Source organism: Salvelinus alpinus, chromosome 15, assembly GCF_045679555.1.
Source record: "Salvelinus alpinus chromosome 15, SLU_Salpinus.1, whole genome shotgun sequence".
NCBI classification, from domain to species: Eukaryota; Metazoa; Chordata; class Actinopteri; order Salmoniformes; family Salmonidae; genus Salvelinus; species Salvelinus alpinus.
Window position 1 is genome coordinate 54,492,949 of NC_092100.1, and position 13,678 is coordinate 54,506,626.

General features: G+C 44.4%; 1 protein-coding gene across 1 annotated transcript in view; it reads right to left on the bottom strand.

Annotated features, from left to right (window-relative positions):
• The window catches only part of LOC139540346 (PDZ domain-containing RING finger protein 4-like), a 113,389-nt gene extending 112,323 nt beyond the window's left edge, over positions 1–1,066 (bottom strand). Inside the window, exon 1 of the mRNA XM_071344102.1 lies at positions 522–1,066. Within this exon, the coding sequence (XP_071200203.1) occupies positions 522–590 (69 nt within the window). The 5' untranslated portion in view covers positions 591–1,066. The remainder of the gene's footprint in view (positions 1–521) is intronic.
• Positions 1,067–13,678: the final 12,612 nt, after the last annotated feature.

The following is a 13,678-nucleotide window of genomic DNA, read 5'->3' on the forward strand; positions in this document are numbered from 1 at the left end:
CTAACAGGTAAGCCGAAGGAAGCTCTCCTAACAGGTAAGCCGAAGGAAGCTCTCCTAACAGGTAAGCCGAAGGAAGCTCTCCTAACAGGTAAGCCGAAGGAAGCTCTCCTAACAGGTAAGCCGAAGGAAGCTCTCCTAACAGGTAAGCTGAAGGAAGCTCTCCTTGCCTCTTTTCAATACACAGATGCTTTGCACACAGCACACGGCAACACCATCAGGACCGGCTCTAGCCTTTTGGGGGCCCAAAACATTTTACATGCCTCCATCTTGATGGGGGAAGTTTTAGAGTTCATTTCCTGAAATAGACGCATCTTGCGATGGGACATAGAGAAAATGTAGCAATTTTAAAGCAAGGGGCCCTAAGCGGTCGCTTACGTCGCTTACGCCTAGGGCCGGCCCTGCTCATCATAGACAGCGCACATCACACACCATCACAGAACACACACCATGCACACAAACAGACTGACTGAATGGTAGCACCGTGACAGTGAGATTCGGCGGTGTCGGTATCCTCCACTCACCTGTGCGATCTCATACAGCAGCTTATAGTGTTCCTCTCGTTTCTGTAAAGTGCACAGATTGCAGCCCATCCTAATCGTCGTGGCAACGCCGGGCGTCCAATCGTCCCCGAGCGACAGCAGCGGCAGTGGAACCGTACGGACAGGGGGTCACCCTCCAGACCGGTGCACCCGTTCTCATCAGTCACTCCGTAGTGGACATCTCACACACACCACACATTGACACACTCACATTTGCAAACGCACACACACTCATACACACCGAGCCAAGGATATGCAAAGCTCCAGCGTGGTAGAACAGAAGGAAGCTCTGATGTAAAGCACTGTAACGGATACAGCAGCAGGAGCAGCTGTGCTAGTAATGGTAGCGGTATCAGCATCAGCCGGTGCCTTTCTCTCTCTCCTCTCTCTCCTCTCTCTCTCCTCTCTCTCTCTCTCTCTCTCTCGTCTCCTCTCTCTATCTCTGTCTCTCACACACTCACACACGACACGCTGGAGTTGTGACTCCCGCTCACCGAGAAAGACACTCCCCCTTTTCCTTATCAGTTCACTTATCCTTGGTGCACATGTCTACACAGATAGCCGCTCAAGAATAAGGAGGTAGGCTGGGTTCATATTCATGAGGGGGTGTGGTCAGGGGGAGGGATCTGGTGAGGTAGGAGGGTCGTGTGGTACCCAGCGTGTTGGCTCATTAAGATCGAAGAACACTTACACAATGAGGTTCCTTTGTGTGAGCAGCACCTCGGAGGAGGCTAAGCAACACTTCATTCCCGCTGAATTATACAGAGAGAGAGAGAGAGAGATATGAGTGAGAGGAGAGCTCTCATGAACTGATCGCAGAGAGTGGCCTCAACGGAGAGAGAGCGGAGGAGAGAGGGAGGCAGAAAGGAAGAGAGAGAGAGAAGGATATATAGAGAGAAAGGAAGCGAGAGATTGAGAGGGGAAGAGCCGCTTAGAAGACAGAGAGTGGAGGATGACGACGAGGATAGAGAGAGAGAGAGAGAGATAAAGAAGAGCCACTGAACTGATCACAGAGTAGCACGTGTAATGCTCGACCACAAGCTTCCTATTTGAACAACCCAGTAATAAAAGGAAAAGGTCAAAACCCCAAATGAAATGTTAGCAACTTTAATGACTTCATGGAGCTCTGGACACTATGTGATCAATATGTACTGTACACACACTGTGTGGGTGAAAATAGTGTGTATTTCTATGTTAACAGAGCCTGATGTGGAGATAAGACAGTCAACAGTGTAATGGATATTTCTCAGCCATCATAAAACACACAGCATATTTACCTAAATCACACAAGCCACGACCATCTGACCATCTGAGTCACACTAAATGACAGATTATAGTCACAATGAATGACAGATTATAGTCACAATGAATGACAGATTATAGTCACACTAAATTACAGATTATAGTCACACTAAATGACAGATTATAGTCACAATGAATGACAGGTTATAGTCACACTAAATGACAGATTAAAGTCACAATGAATGACAGATTATAGTCACAATGAATGACAGATTATAGTCACACTAAATGACAGATTATAGTCACACTGAATGACAGATTATAGTCACACTAAATTACAGATTATAGTCACAATGAATGACAGATTATAGTCACACTAAATGACAGGTTATAGTCACACTAAATGACAGATTAAAGTCACAATGAATGACAGATTATAGTCACACTAAATGACAGATTAAAGTCACAATGAATGACAGATTATAGTCACACTAAATGACAGATTATAGTCACAATGAATGACAGGTTATAGTCACACTAAATGACAGATTAAAGTCACAATGAATGACAGATTATAGTCACACTAAATGACAGATTATAGTCACAATGAATGACAGGTTATAGTCACACTAAATGACAGATTATAGTCACACTAAATTACAGATTATAGTCACAATGAATGACAGATTAAAGTCACAATGAATGACAGGTTATAGTCACACTAAATGATAGATTATAGTCACACTAAATGACAGATTATAGTCACACTAAATGACAGGTTATAGTCACAATGAATGACAGGTTATAGTCACAATGAATGACAGGTTATAGTCACACTAAATTATAGATTATAGTCACACTAAATGACAGATTATAGTCACACTAAATGACAGATTAAAGTCACAATGAATGACAGGTTATAGTCACACTAAATGACAGATTATAGTCACACTAAATGACAGATTATAGTCACAATGAATGACAGATTAAAGTCACAATGAATGACAGGTTATAGTCACACTAAATTATAGATTATAGTCACACTAAATGACAGATTATAGTCACACTGAATGACAGATTAAAGTCACAATGAATGACAGGTTATAGTCACACTAAATGACAGATTATAGTCACACTAAATGACAGATAAAAGTCACAATGAATGACAGGTTATAGGCCGCTGAAACAGTTGTGGATGGCACTTGTTGTTTTGCAAAACTAAACAGCATATATTAAAAGATTGTGTGACAAAATATATTGCATGTTACAGTATGTATATATGCTAAATGATAGATCACAGATCTCAGAAACAGTTATAGATGGCACTGATTGTTTTGCAATAAAATGGAATGGAGAAACAGCCCGGGTTGAACAAATCAATGATATGGTATACAAGCGGGTAAATACATGACAATAATATCAAATGATGTTATTGTTTTAGATACATATCACAATAGGATGCTTGAGCAAATAAATAGTATGGTATAGCTACCGGCGGAAAAATATCCCCAAAACATATTGTCAGTAAGGGAGGCCGGGGAGACTTCAAGAAGAAGATGGATAAATCGCTGGTTTCTCTCAAACTGCGATAATTACAAGACAAAAGACCCTAGCGCGGGTATCAGCCACGGTAGCCCTGCCGCTATCAGGAAGCTCGGCTAACGAGCAGTAATTGTTAATAAATTGGGCCTCGGAGCCGTCAGTGTGTGTGTGTGTTTGAGTGTTTGTGTGGCTATAAGAGTAGATGAGTAGCGCTTATCATCAGTTGGCTACCGGGCATCCCACCCCCTGGGACTCCCTAATGCGATTTTCTGGGCTTTAATTTGGTCTGGAGGCTTGCCAAATAGCTACCTACACTGGAAAATATATATAAATGCAACATGTTTCATGAGCTGAAATAAATAATCCCAGAAATGTTCCAAACGCACAATAAAATTGTAAAAATCCCTGTTAGTGAGCATTTCTCCTTAGCCAAGATAATCCATCTACCTGACAGGTGTGGCGTATCAAGAAGCCGATTTAAACAGCATGATCGGTACACAGGTGCACCTTGTGCTGACAACAATAAAAGGCCACTCTAAAATGTGTAGTTTTGTCACACAACACAATGCACAGATGGCTCAAGTTTTGAGGGAGTGTGCGTCTGGCATGCTGACTGCAGGAATGTCCACCAGAACTGTTACCAGATAATTTAATATTAATTTCTCTACCTTAAGAACATTGCTTTAGAGAATTTGGCAGTATGTCGAACCGGCCTCAGAATCACAGACCATGTGTATGGCGTCGTGTGGACGAGCGGTTTGCTGATGTCAACGTTGTGAACAGAATGCCCCATGGTGGAGGTGGGGTTATGGTATGGGTAGGCATAAGCTACTGACAATGAACACAATTGCATTTTATCGATGGCAATTTGAATGCACCAAGATACCGTGATGAGATCCTGAGGCCCATTGTCGTGCCATTCATCCGCCGCCATCACCTCATGTTTCAGCATGATAATGCACGGCCCCATGTCGCAAGGATCTGTACACAATTCCTGGAAGCTGAAAATGTTCCAGTCCTTCCATGGCCTGCATACTCACCAGACTAGTCACTCATTGAGCATGTTTGGGATGCTCTGGATCGACGTGTACAACAACGTGTTCCAGCTCTCGCCAATATCCAGCAACTTCGCACAGTCATTGAAGAGGAGTGGGACATCATTCCCCAGGCCACAATCAACAGCCTGATCAACTTTATGCGAAGGAGATGTCGCACTGTATGAAGCAAATGGTGGTCACACCAGATACTGACTGGTTTTCTGATCCACTCCCTACTTTTTTGAAGGTATCTGTGACCAACAGATGCATCTGTATTCCCAATCATTTGAAATTCATAGATTAGGGTCTAATGAATTTTATTTAAATTGACAAATTTCCTTGTATGAACTGTAACTCAGTAAAATCTTTGAAATTGTTGCATGTTGTGTTTGTATCCCCATGCATAACCATTAGGCTACACGGTTAATACTATACTACCCAACCACCCCCCCCTGTTCCTCCAAATCACCCCCCAAACACACACATGCTCCACAATCCAGAAATCCAGCAATACCATCCATCCGCTCCTCATTCTGAAGAGAGAAAGAGAGGCAGAGAGAGAGAGAGAGAGAGATGGAGACAGTGCATGCAGCAGCCTTTTTGCAGTTGCCTGGCAATACCAAATCCACGAAAAGCTGCTCACTAAAGTGTCAATTTGACATCAAAAGGGCTTGTTGTGAAAGAGAAAGACCAGAGAGTGAGAAAGAGCAGAGCAGGGGGATACAATGATATTGGATTTGGAGTAGAGGACCGTCGACTGGGTGCACACTAGCTGTTACAATGAGATGTAAGGAGGATGTGAAAGGCACAGGAAGAGAGGCTGGGATATTTAAGTGATAATGCCCGAGAAACCGGTGTTTGGAGGATATATTGGCACGGGTGTTGTTAGGCACGGGACAAAGTTGGGCTGGCTAACCATACCATCCAAACGCCGGCTTCGAGGCCATTATCACTTTTATACAATGGATTACCAACATATTCAAACAATGATTTACATATTTTCATTAAACTAATTATTTAGTGGGCATCCGAGTGGCGCAGTGGTCTAAGGCACTGCATCGCAGAGCTAGCTGTGCCACTAGAGATCCTGGTTCGAGTCCAGGCTCTGTCGCCAGCCAGCTGCGACCGGGAGACCCATGGGGCGTCGCACAATTGGCCGGGTTAGGGGAGGGTTTGGCTGGCAGGGATGTTCTTGTCCCATCGCGCACTAGCGACACCTGTGGCGGTCTGGGCGCAATGCACGCTGACACGGTCACCAGGTGTACAGTGTTTCCTCCGACACATTGGTACGGCTGGCTTCCGGGTTAAGTGGACATTGTGTCAAGAAGCAGTGCGGCACGCACTGCTCTCGATCTTCTCCTCTCCCGAGTCAGTACGGGAGTTGCAGCGATGGGACAAGACTGTTACTACCAATTGGATATCACGAAATTGGGAAGAAAAAGGGGTTTTGGTCAGCATCCCTGTTAAGGATAAGATACCCATCGGTCAGCCTAATGGTCTCTCTCATCAACCCTGAACCCAGGCCGGTACAGTAACCTCTGCCTGAGGTCAGCGCTTTCCCTACATGAAATAAGCTGTCGGCTGTAGTATGGTCAGTGTTCCAGCGTGTCTTTTAGGGAAAATTCAAATCAACAGTCTTGCCCAAAACCCATCAGTGGTTGACCAGTACTTTTGGTATGTCTCCTCTCTTAGAAGGATTCCATTACATTCAGACTGTGCTGACATAACAACCGTACTAACACGAATGTTTAGCTTTAAACGGACAAAATAGTATCTTCAAACAACCAGTTCTGGTTGTCCAACACTTTTTGATGCTGTGGTCAGTGACCCGTTAAGGTTAAGATGCTCATTGGTCAGCCTAATGGTCCTTCTCAGTAGCCCTGAACCCAAGGCCGATACAGTAACCTCTGCCTGCGGTCAACCAGTCAGCGGGCCACCTCTCAATGGGACGTGTCTAGTGAAGGGTGACGTCCATAAAGAGCGCATTATGTCCATTGAGCACATTAAGAATGATACAAGTTCTCCAGTGTTAGTTTAATGGCTTTGGGTTTTACATTCTGGCACTTTGAATCTACATTAGATGTCATTTCAAGTGTTGCCTACGGATAGGTTCAGCACATTATACTAACATTTAGTAAAAACCATTAGCTAAAACACATTCTCCCAAAAGTGTATTTCTGTCCTGGGGTGAATGGTCCCATATGTGTTTGTGTTGCTTTAAATAATATAAATTATGAGAAATTGTCTGCATACCTGAATACAATAGTGTGTATCTTCATCACAATGTCTACATAACAATTAGAATCTGCATTTTGTAATTAGCTAGTATGCAGTTACTCATGAGAGTGATTTACAACAGTATTTCAGTCTGGTTTCCATCCTTGTCCTTTCTCTCAGTCCACTGTCCAGCAGTCGTTTGTCACAGGGCTGCACTTTGCCTGCCCGACTAGAAAAAAGGGTCCTTCGTCTTCCCAGTCCCAGTTAATAGGGCATGCCTGCATGGGCATGGGAAAGCCATTCGTTTTCCTGTGATGGGCCTATTTCTATTTCCAGCTTTCTTCAATTCCATTTCTGACAAACTGCTATTTGAGCCTCACCTTACACCTTGAGGTACAACCTTCAGCCAAGTGTATAATTCAGGCATATGGGTGAGGTGTAAACTCTCACACACATTTACAGCACACACACAGGCAGACAGGCAAACACACACACGCACACACAAAAATGCCCACACTCACGTTTCTGATACGCATGTCCTGACATTTTTCATCGTGACTAAGCTACTCGACATGAGGCTCCATTTTGCCCTCTCCTCTTCCCAGCTCCAGAACCAGCCAAAGCTCTTGAGTTTCCGCACAACATCCTACTCCAACATGCAGAGATCAATAAGATTAGTTTGATTAAACTCAACACTTAGCACAGCTGTGACAGTACGCAGGTTAAATATGTTAAAACGCATGTAATTACCAGGGTCAGAAGGGCAGTGGGAGGAGGATCTGAGAGCCACACGTACACGTGAGGCCTCGTGCACGCACGCACGCACGCACATACATATGCACGCCGCACGCACCCACTTGCTAAGAGCACTCCATGCAGATGCGACATAGCTGTAGACGTTTGTTTGTTTCCAAACAACACTTCAAGATTTTGGTAACCTTGACAACAAAACAAACACACACACACACACACACACACACACACACACACACACACACACACACACACACACACACACACACACACACACACACACACACACACACACACACACACACACACACACACACACACACACACAGCAACACACACACACACACACACACACACACACACACACACACACACACAGCAACACACACACACACAGCAACACGCACACACACAGCAACACACACACACACAGCAACACGCACACACACACACACACACACACACGTGGTGTGTTATGTGATAGCAGGAGAAGATTTCATAAGGAACAGTGGTCGTATGGTCGGTACTGTCTCTCTATGCCACTTACTGTGAGGAATATCAAGCATCTCTACGCCAGTGGCGGTCGGTGCTGTTTAAGATTAGGTTTTACGAGCATGGACTTATTTCTATTGAAGAATATTGGATGACGGTCATTCATATTCCATTCACTTAGCTCAATGTAACATCGATAGGTTTAGGCTAATACACGATACTGGAAAATGGGCCTTATACCCATCATGAGGTTGCTACAACTCATACGAATTACAGTTTATAACGTAGGTGCACAAGTCGAGAGACAAATTGGAGTAATCAAGGTGACGGACGGTGCCCTTCAATACCGCCTTGCCCACTCTTGCCTGCATCTAGCTGATCTGGGGTGTAATCATTTGTTTTGCATCTAAAACGAGAGTTTCTGTTGAACAAATTCCGGTCGGTCCCTCCCCATTTCGTTCCGTTTGCTAAGAAATGTTTTGCAACAGAATTGGCGGAATGAATACACCCCTGATCACCCGCACACACAGTTCACTTTCATAGCAGCTTCCTTTAGCTTGTGGAATTCAGTGCACAACACAACAGCTGTCTGTAACCAGGCGCAATTGTAACGGGTGTCGTCGTCGGATGAAGAGGAATCTGACCAAAGCGCAGCGTGGTAAGTGTTAATGATTTTTATTAAACTGAACACTAGAACAAAATAACAAAGTGAATAAACGAAACCGAAACAGTCCTGTCAGGTGCAGAAAACACTTAACAGAAAAAAACTACCCACAAAACACAGGTGGGAAAAAGCTGCCTAAGTATGATTCTCAATCAGAGATAACGATAGACAGCTGCCTCTGATTGAGAACCACACCCGGCCAAACATAAAGAAATACAAAACATAGAAAGTGAACATAGAATTCCCACCCAAATCACACCCTGACCAAACCAAAATAGAGACATAAAAAGCTCTCTACGGTCAGGGCGTGACAGCAATAACCTTTCCAAGCCAAACCTTCATACCATAACTGCTAACCATATTAACGTTATAGTCAACAAACTAGAACTAATGCGTTAGTATACCAACAATCCAATCCATGTATACAATCACGCAGTAAATCAACTAGATGGAGCCGTGGGCCAATTTTTGGGGCTGATCGGGGGGCCAGAACATAATTACAGATCAATTGTAGACTGTAAATTTACAGCAAGAATCCCAAACAGATGAACTCAGCAAAAAAAGAAATGTCCTCTCACTGTCAACTGCGTTTATTTTCAGCAAACTTAACATGTGTAAATATTTGTATGAACATAACAAGATTCAACAACTGAGACAAACTAAACAAGTTCCACAGACATGTGACTAACAGAAATGGAATAATGTGTCCCTGAACAACTGGGGGTCAAAATCAAAAGTAACAGTCAGTATCTGGTGTGGCCACCAGCTGCATTAAGTACTGCTGTGCATCTCCTCCTCATGGACTGCACCAGATTTGCCAGTTCTTGCTGTGAGATGTTACACCACTCTTCCACCAAGGCACCTACAAGTTCCTGGACATTTCTGGGGGGAATGGCCCTAGCCCTCACCCTCCGATCCAACAGGTCCCAGACGTACTCAATGGGATTGAGATCCTGGCTCTTCGCTGGCCATGGCAGAACACTGGCATTCCTGTCTTGCAGGAAATCACGCACAGAACGAGCAGTATGGCTGGTGGCATTGTCATGCTGGAGGGTCATATCAGGATGAGCCTGCAGGAAGGGTACCACATGAGGGAGAAGGATGTCTTCCCTGTAATGCACAACGTTGAGATTGAGCTTGCTTTCATTGCAGGCAGTCCGATGATGCTGTGACACACTGCCCCAGATCATGACGGACCCACCACCTCCAAATCGATCCCGCTCCAGAGTTCATGCCTCAGTGTAACGCTCATTCCTTCGACGATAAACGCAAATCCAACCATCACCCCTGGTGAGACAAAACCGCGACTCGTCAGTGAAGAGCACTTTTTGCCAGTCCTGTTTGGTCTTTGGTTTTTGCCCATAGGCAAAGTGCACTGATGGAGGGATTGTGCATTCCTGGTGTAACTCGGTCAGTTGTTGTTGCCATCCTGTACCTGTCCCGCAGGTGTGATGTTCGGATGTACCGATCCTGTGCAGGTGTTGTTACACGTGGTCTGCCACTGCGAGGACGATCAGCTGTCCGTCCTGTCTCCCTGTAGCGCTGTCTTAGGCGTCTCACAGTATGGACATCGCAATTTATTGCCCTGGCCACATCTGCAGTCCTCATGCCTCCTTGCAGCATGCCTAAGGCATGTTCATGCAGATGAGCAGGGACCCTGGGCATCTTCCGTTTGGTGTTTTTCAGAGTCAGTAGAAAGGCCTCTTTAGTGTCCTAAGTTTTCATAACTATGACCTTAATTGCCTACTGTCTGTAAGCTGTTTTTGTCTTAACGACCGTTCCACATGTGCATGTTCATTAATTGTTTATGGTTCATTGAACAAGCATGGGAAACAGTGTTTAAACCCTTTTACAATGAAGATCTGTGAAGTTATTTGGATTTTTACGAATTATCTTTGAAAGACAGGTTCCTGAGAGAGTCCTGTTTCTTTTTTTGCTGAGTTTATAATATTTGACTAAAACATAATAATTTCAAACCTTGCTTACATTTATATACAATCACATCTCATTATTATGCGTGGGAATACTTGGGAACAGATTTTTCAAATTAAAATCAGTTTGACCTGTCCAACAATACCCAAATTTGGCTCGTAGGCCACCAGTTGGGGAACCAACTGTCAGTTTAGCAGTTACACCGGCAGGCCTCGGTGGCAATAAATTAATAAAACTGAAAGTTTAAATCAGCTGCATTAGCTAAGAAGGTGAAAGGTAAACTAAGAAAACAAAATAATAGCTCAATCTCTCTCACTCTGCTGCTTCTCCTTAATTTTTTATAAATGTATAAATTAATTAATTAACTAATGAAATATTGTCTCTCTGAGTCAACTACTCACCACATTTTATGCACTGCAGTGCTAGCTAGCTGAGCTTATGCTTTAAGTTCTAGATTCATTCTCTGATCCTTTGATTGGGTGGACACCATGTCAGTTCATGCTGCAAGAGCTCTGATAGGTTGAAGGATGTCCTCTGGAAGTTGTCATAATTACTGTGTAAGTCTATGGAAGGGGTGAGAACCATGAGCCTCCTAGGTTTTGTAAGGAAGTCAATGTACACGGAGGACGGAAAATAGCTGTCCTCCGGCTACACCATGGTGTTACCCTAGAGATTGCTGTTGAGGTTACGGTAGACCTTCATTGCAAAGCAGTGTGTTTTAATCAGTTATTTGGTGATGTGAATATATTTAGTATCGTTTGATCAAAAATGTATACATTTTTTAATATTTCAATTTTTTTCTGAAATTCAGTGATTAGGATGGTCCTCCTCTTGCTCCTCTGAGAAGCCACGTCTGCTCTATACTCCACTGACTTGCGACAAAAAAAACATGTTTATTATACAAGACATTGATGTATCAGTTGTGTGGAAGGTATTTCTCTTTGGTGTATTGGCTTTGAAGAACGGAATTCAATTTACATGAATTGAAGATCCCATGGAGCTTTCAGATGTGACCTGTGTGTGTGTGTGTGTGTGTGTGTGTGTGTGTGTGTGTGTGTGTGTGTGTGCGCGCGTCTGTGCGTGTGTCAGAGAGCCCTCAGATGTAATACGTGTGGCTCAGATGTCACAGCAGTGTACCAGTCTCTCTTCTGGGGCATACCGTGGTCTGATTTAGGATGAATTAAATGGCACTCTCATTTATGAATGAATCATCAACACAGCCCTACCGACCACCAGCTGTGACAGTCCTGATGGTACACACACACACACACACACACACACACACACACACACACACACACACACACACACACACACACACACACACACACACACACACACACACACACACACACACACACACACACACACACACACACACACACACACACACACACACACACACACACACACACACAGGTGGGTGCTTCAAAGCCAGTGTGTGTCCAGATCGTGCATGGGAAGCCAACCAAAACATGTTTCTCAATGACAATAAATAATTAAAAAGTCTTGAATCATTAATTTATGTGGGAACGTGGCCATGGATATAAATAGCTCATGGATACACAGCCTTGCATGTTAACATTTATAATTTTGTATTTCAGGCAGTCAACATAATGGCCATCTAATTCATACCCTGTACACGCTTAGAAAAAAGGGTTCTTTCCGCTTTCCACATAGGAGAACCCTTTTTGGTATCAGGTAGTGTAGAATCATCTGTGGAAAGGGTTCTACCTGGAACCAAAAAGGGTTAAACCACTGATTATATGTATCTGACTGTCATTAAGCATTTGAACAGAATAGTATGCATTGAATTATAATGTCTGTCTACTATTTCAATGGATGGACAAATACCAGCTTGAATTCAAGTAAATGATCCGATTAAACAGTCATCTTGTCATGTTATTTCATGCCATTAAGAATGTGTCGATAGAAAGGCGACATATAAATAAATAGCAACACGTCAGGCCAGAATCCCAACATCATTTATTTTATTTTTTTTATTTTTTTTTAATTTTATCCCCTTTTCTCCCCAATTTTCGTGGTATCCAATCGCTAGTAATTACTATCTTGTCTCATCGCTACAACTCCCGTACGGGCTCGGGAGAGACGAAGGTCGAAAGTCATGCGTCCCCCGAAGCACAACCCAACCTAGCCGCACTGCTTCTTAACACAGCGCGCCTCCAACCCGGAAGCCAGCCGCACCAATGTGTCGGAGGAAACACCGTGCACCCGCCCCCTCGGTTAGCGCGCACTGCGCCCGGCCCGCCACAGGAGTCGCTGGAGCGCGATGAGACAAGGATATCCCTACCGGCCAAACCCTCCCTAACCCGGACGACGCTAAGCCAATTGTGCGTCGCCCCACGGACCTCCCGGTCGCGGCCGGCTGCGACAGAGCCTGGGCGCGAACCCAGACTCTGGTGGCGCAGCATAGCACTGCGATGCAGTGCTCTAGACCACTGCGCCACCCGGGAGGCCCTCCCAACATCATTTTGTTCAAACTCATTTCTCCACTTCACATGATTTTCTATTACAGTTTGTCCATGGGTCAACATTTCCTCGTGAACCATGAAGAGGCCCCAAACATACAGAGAACACAGTGAGTAAACACCGCTCTGCTCCCTTAGGGGGTAAAAGTGAAGCTCGGGAACATCTGGTTCTCAGGGATACAGTATCTTAACCTAGCTTCCTTTTTCCCCTGGAAACCAGATGTGGGGATCCCTGCTCAGGCGTTTATTTTATGCCCGCTGCATTAGGTTCATGTCTCACTGACAACTAGCATCAGGCAGTCAGACAAAGAACATGCACAACAACAGGCCAGGAATCGATTTCACACTCTCTGTCCGCTCCTGGCTGAGCGGCTGTCAATACAGTCAATAAAGTCCAGATGGTGAGTTTTGCTCCTCCTGAAGAGAGAAAGGCAAAGCAGATCTATTGGAGAACCATCAGCGGCGCAGAGGACGATGGAAGTGTGTGTGCGTGTGCGTGCGTGCGCAAGGACGAACAGAAAGAGAATGAGGTCACTGAAAAGTTCCTCCATTCAGTGTTGTGTTGATTATAGCAAACACATAGACAACCACAGAAATATCCTGCATAAGACCTTTTGGGAAATATCACCTATACAACCAAAGACGCCTCAATGACAAACGTGTCTGGTCCCAATGTCATCAATGTACAGTAACTGACCACAAGACAAAAGGGACTCTAGCTGGATGTCACGGGTGGTGGAACTTAGGGAACATTTTACAACTTAAAGCAGG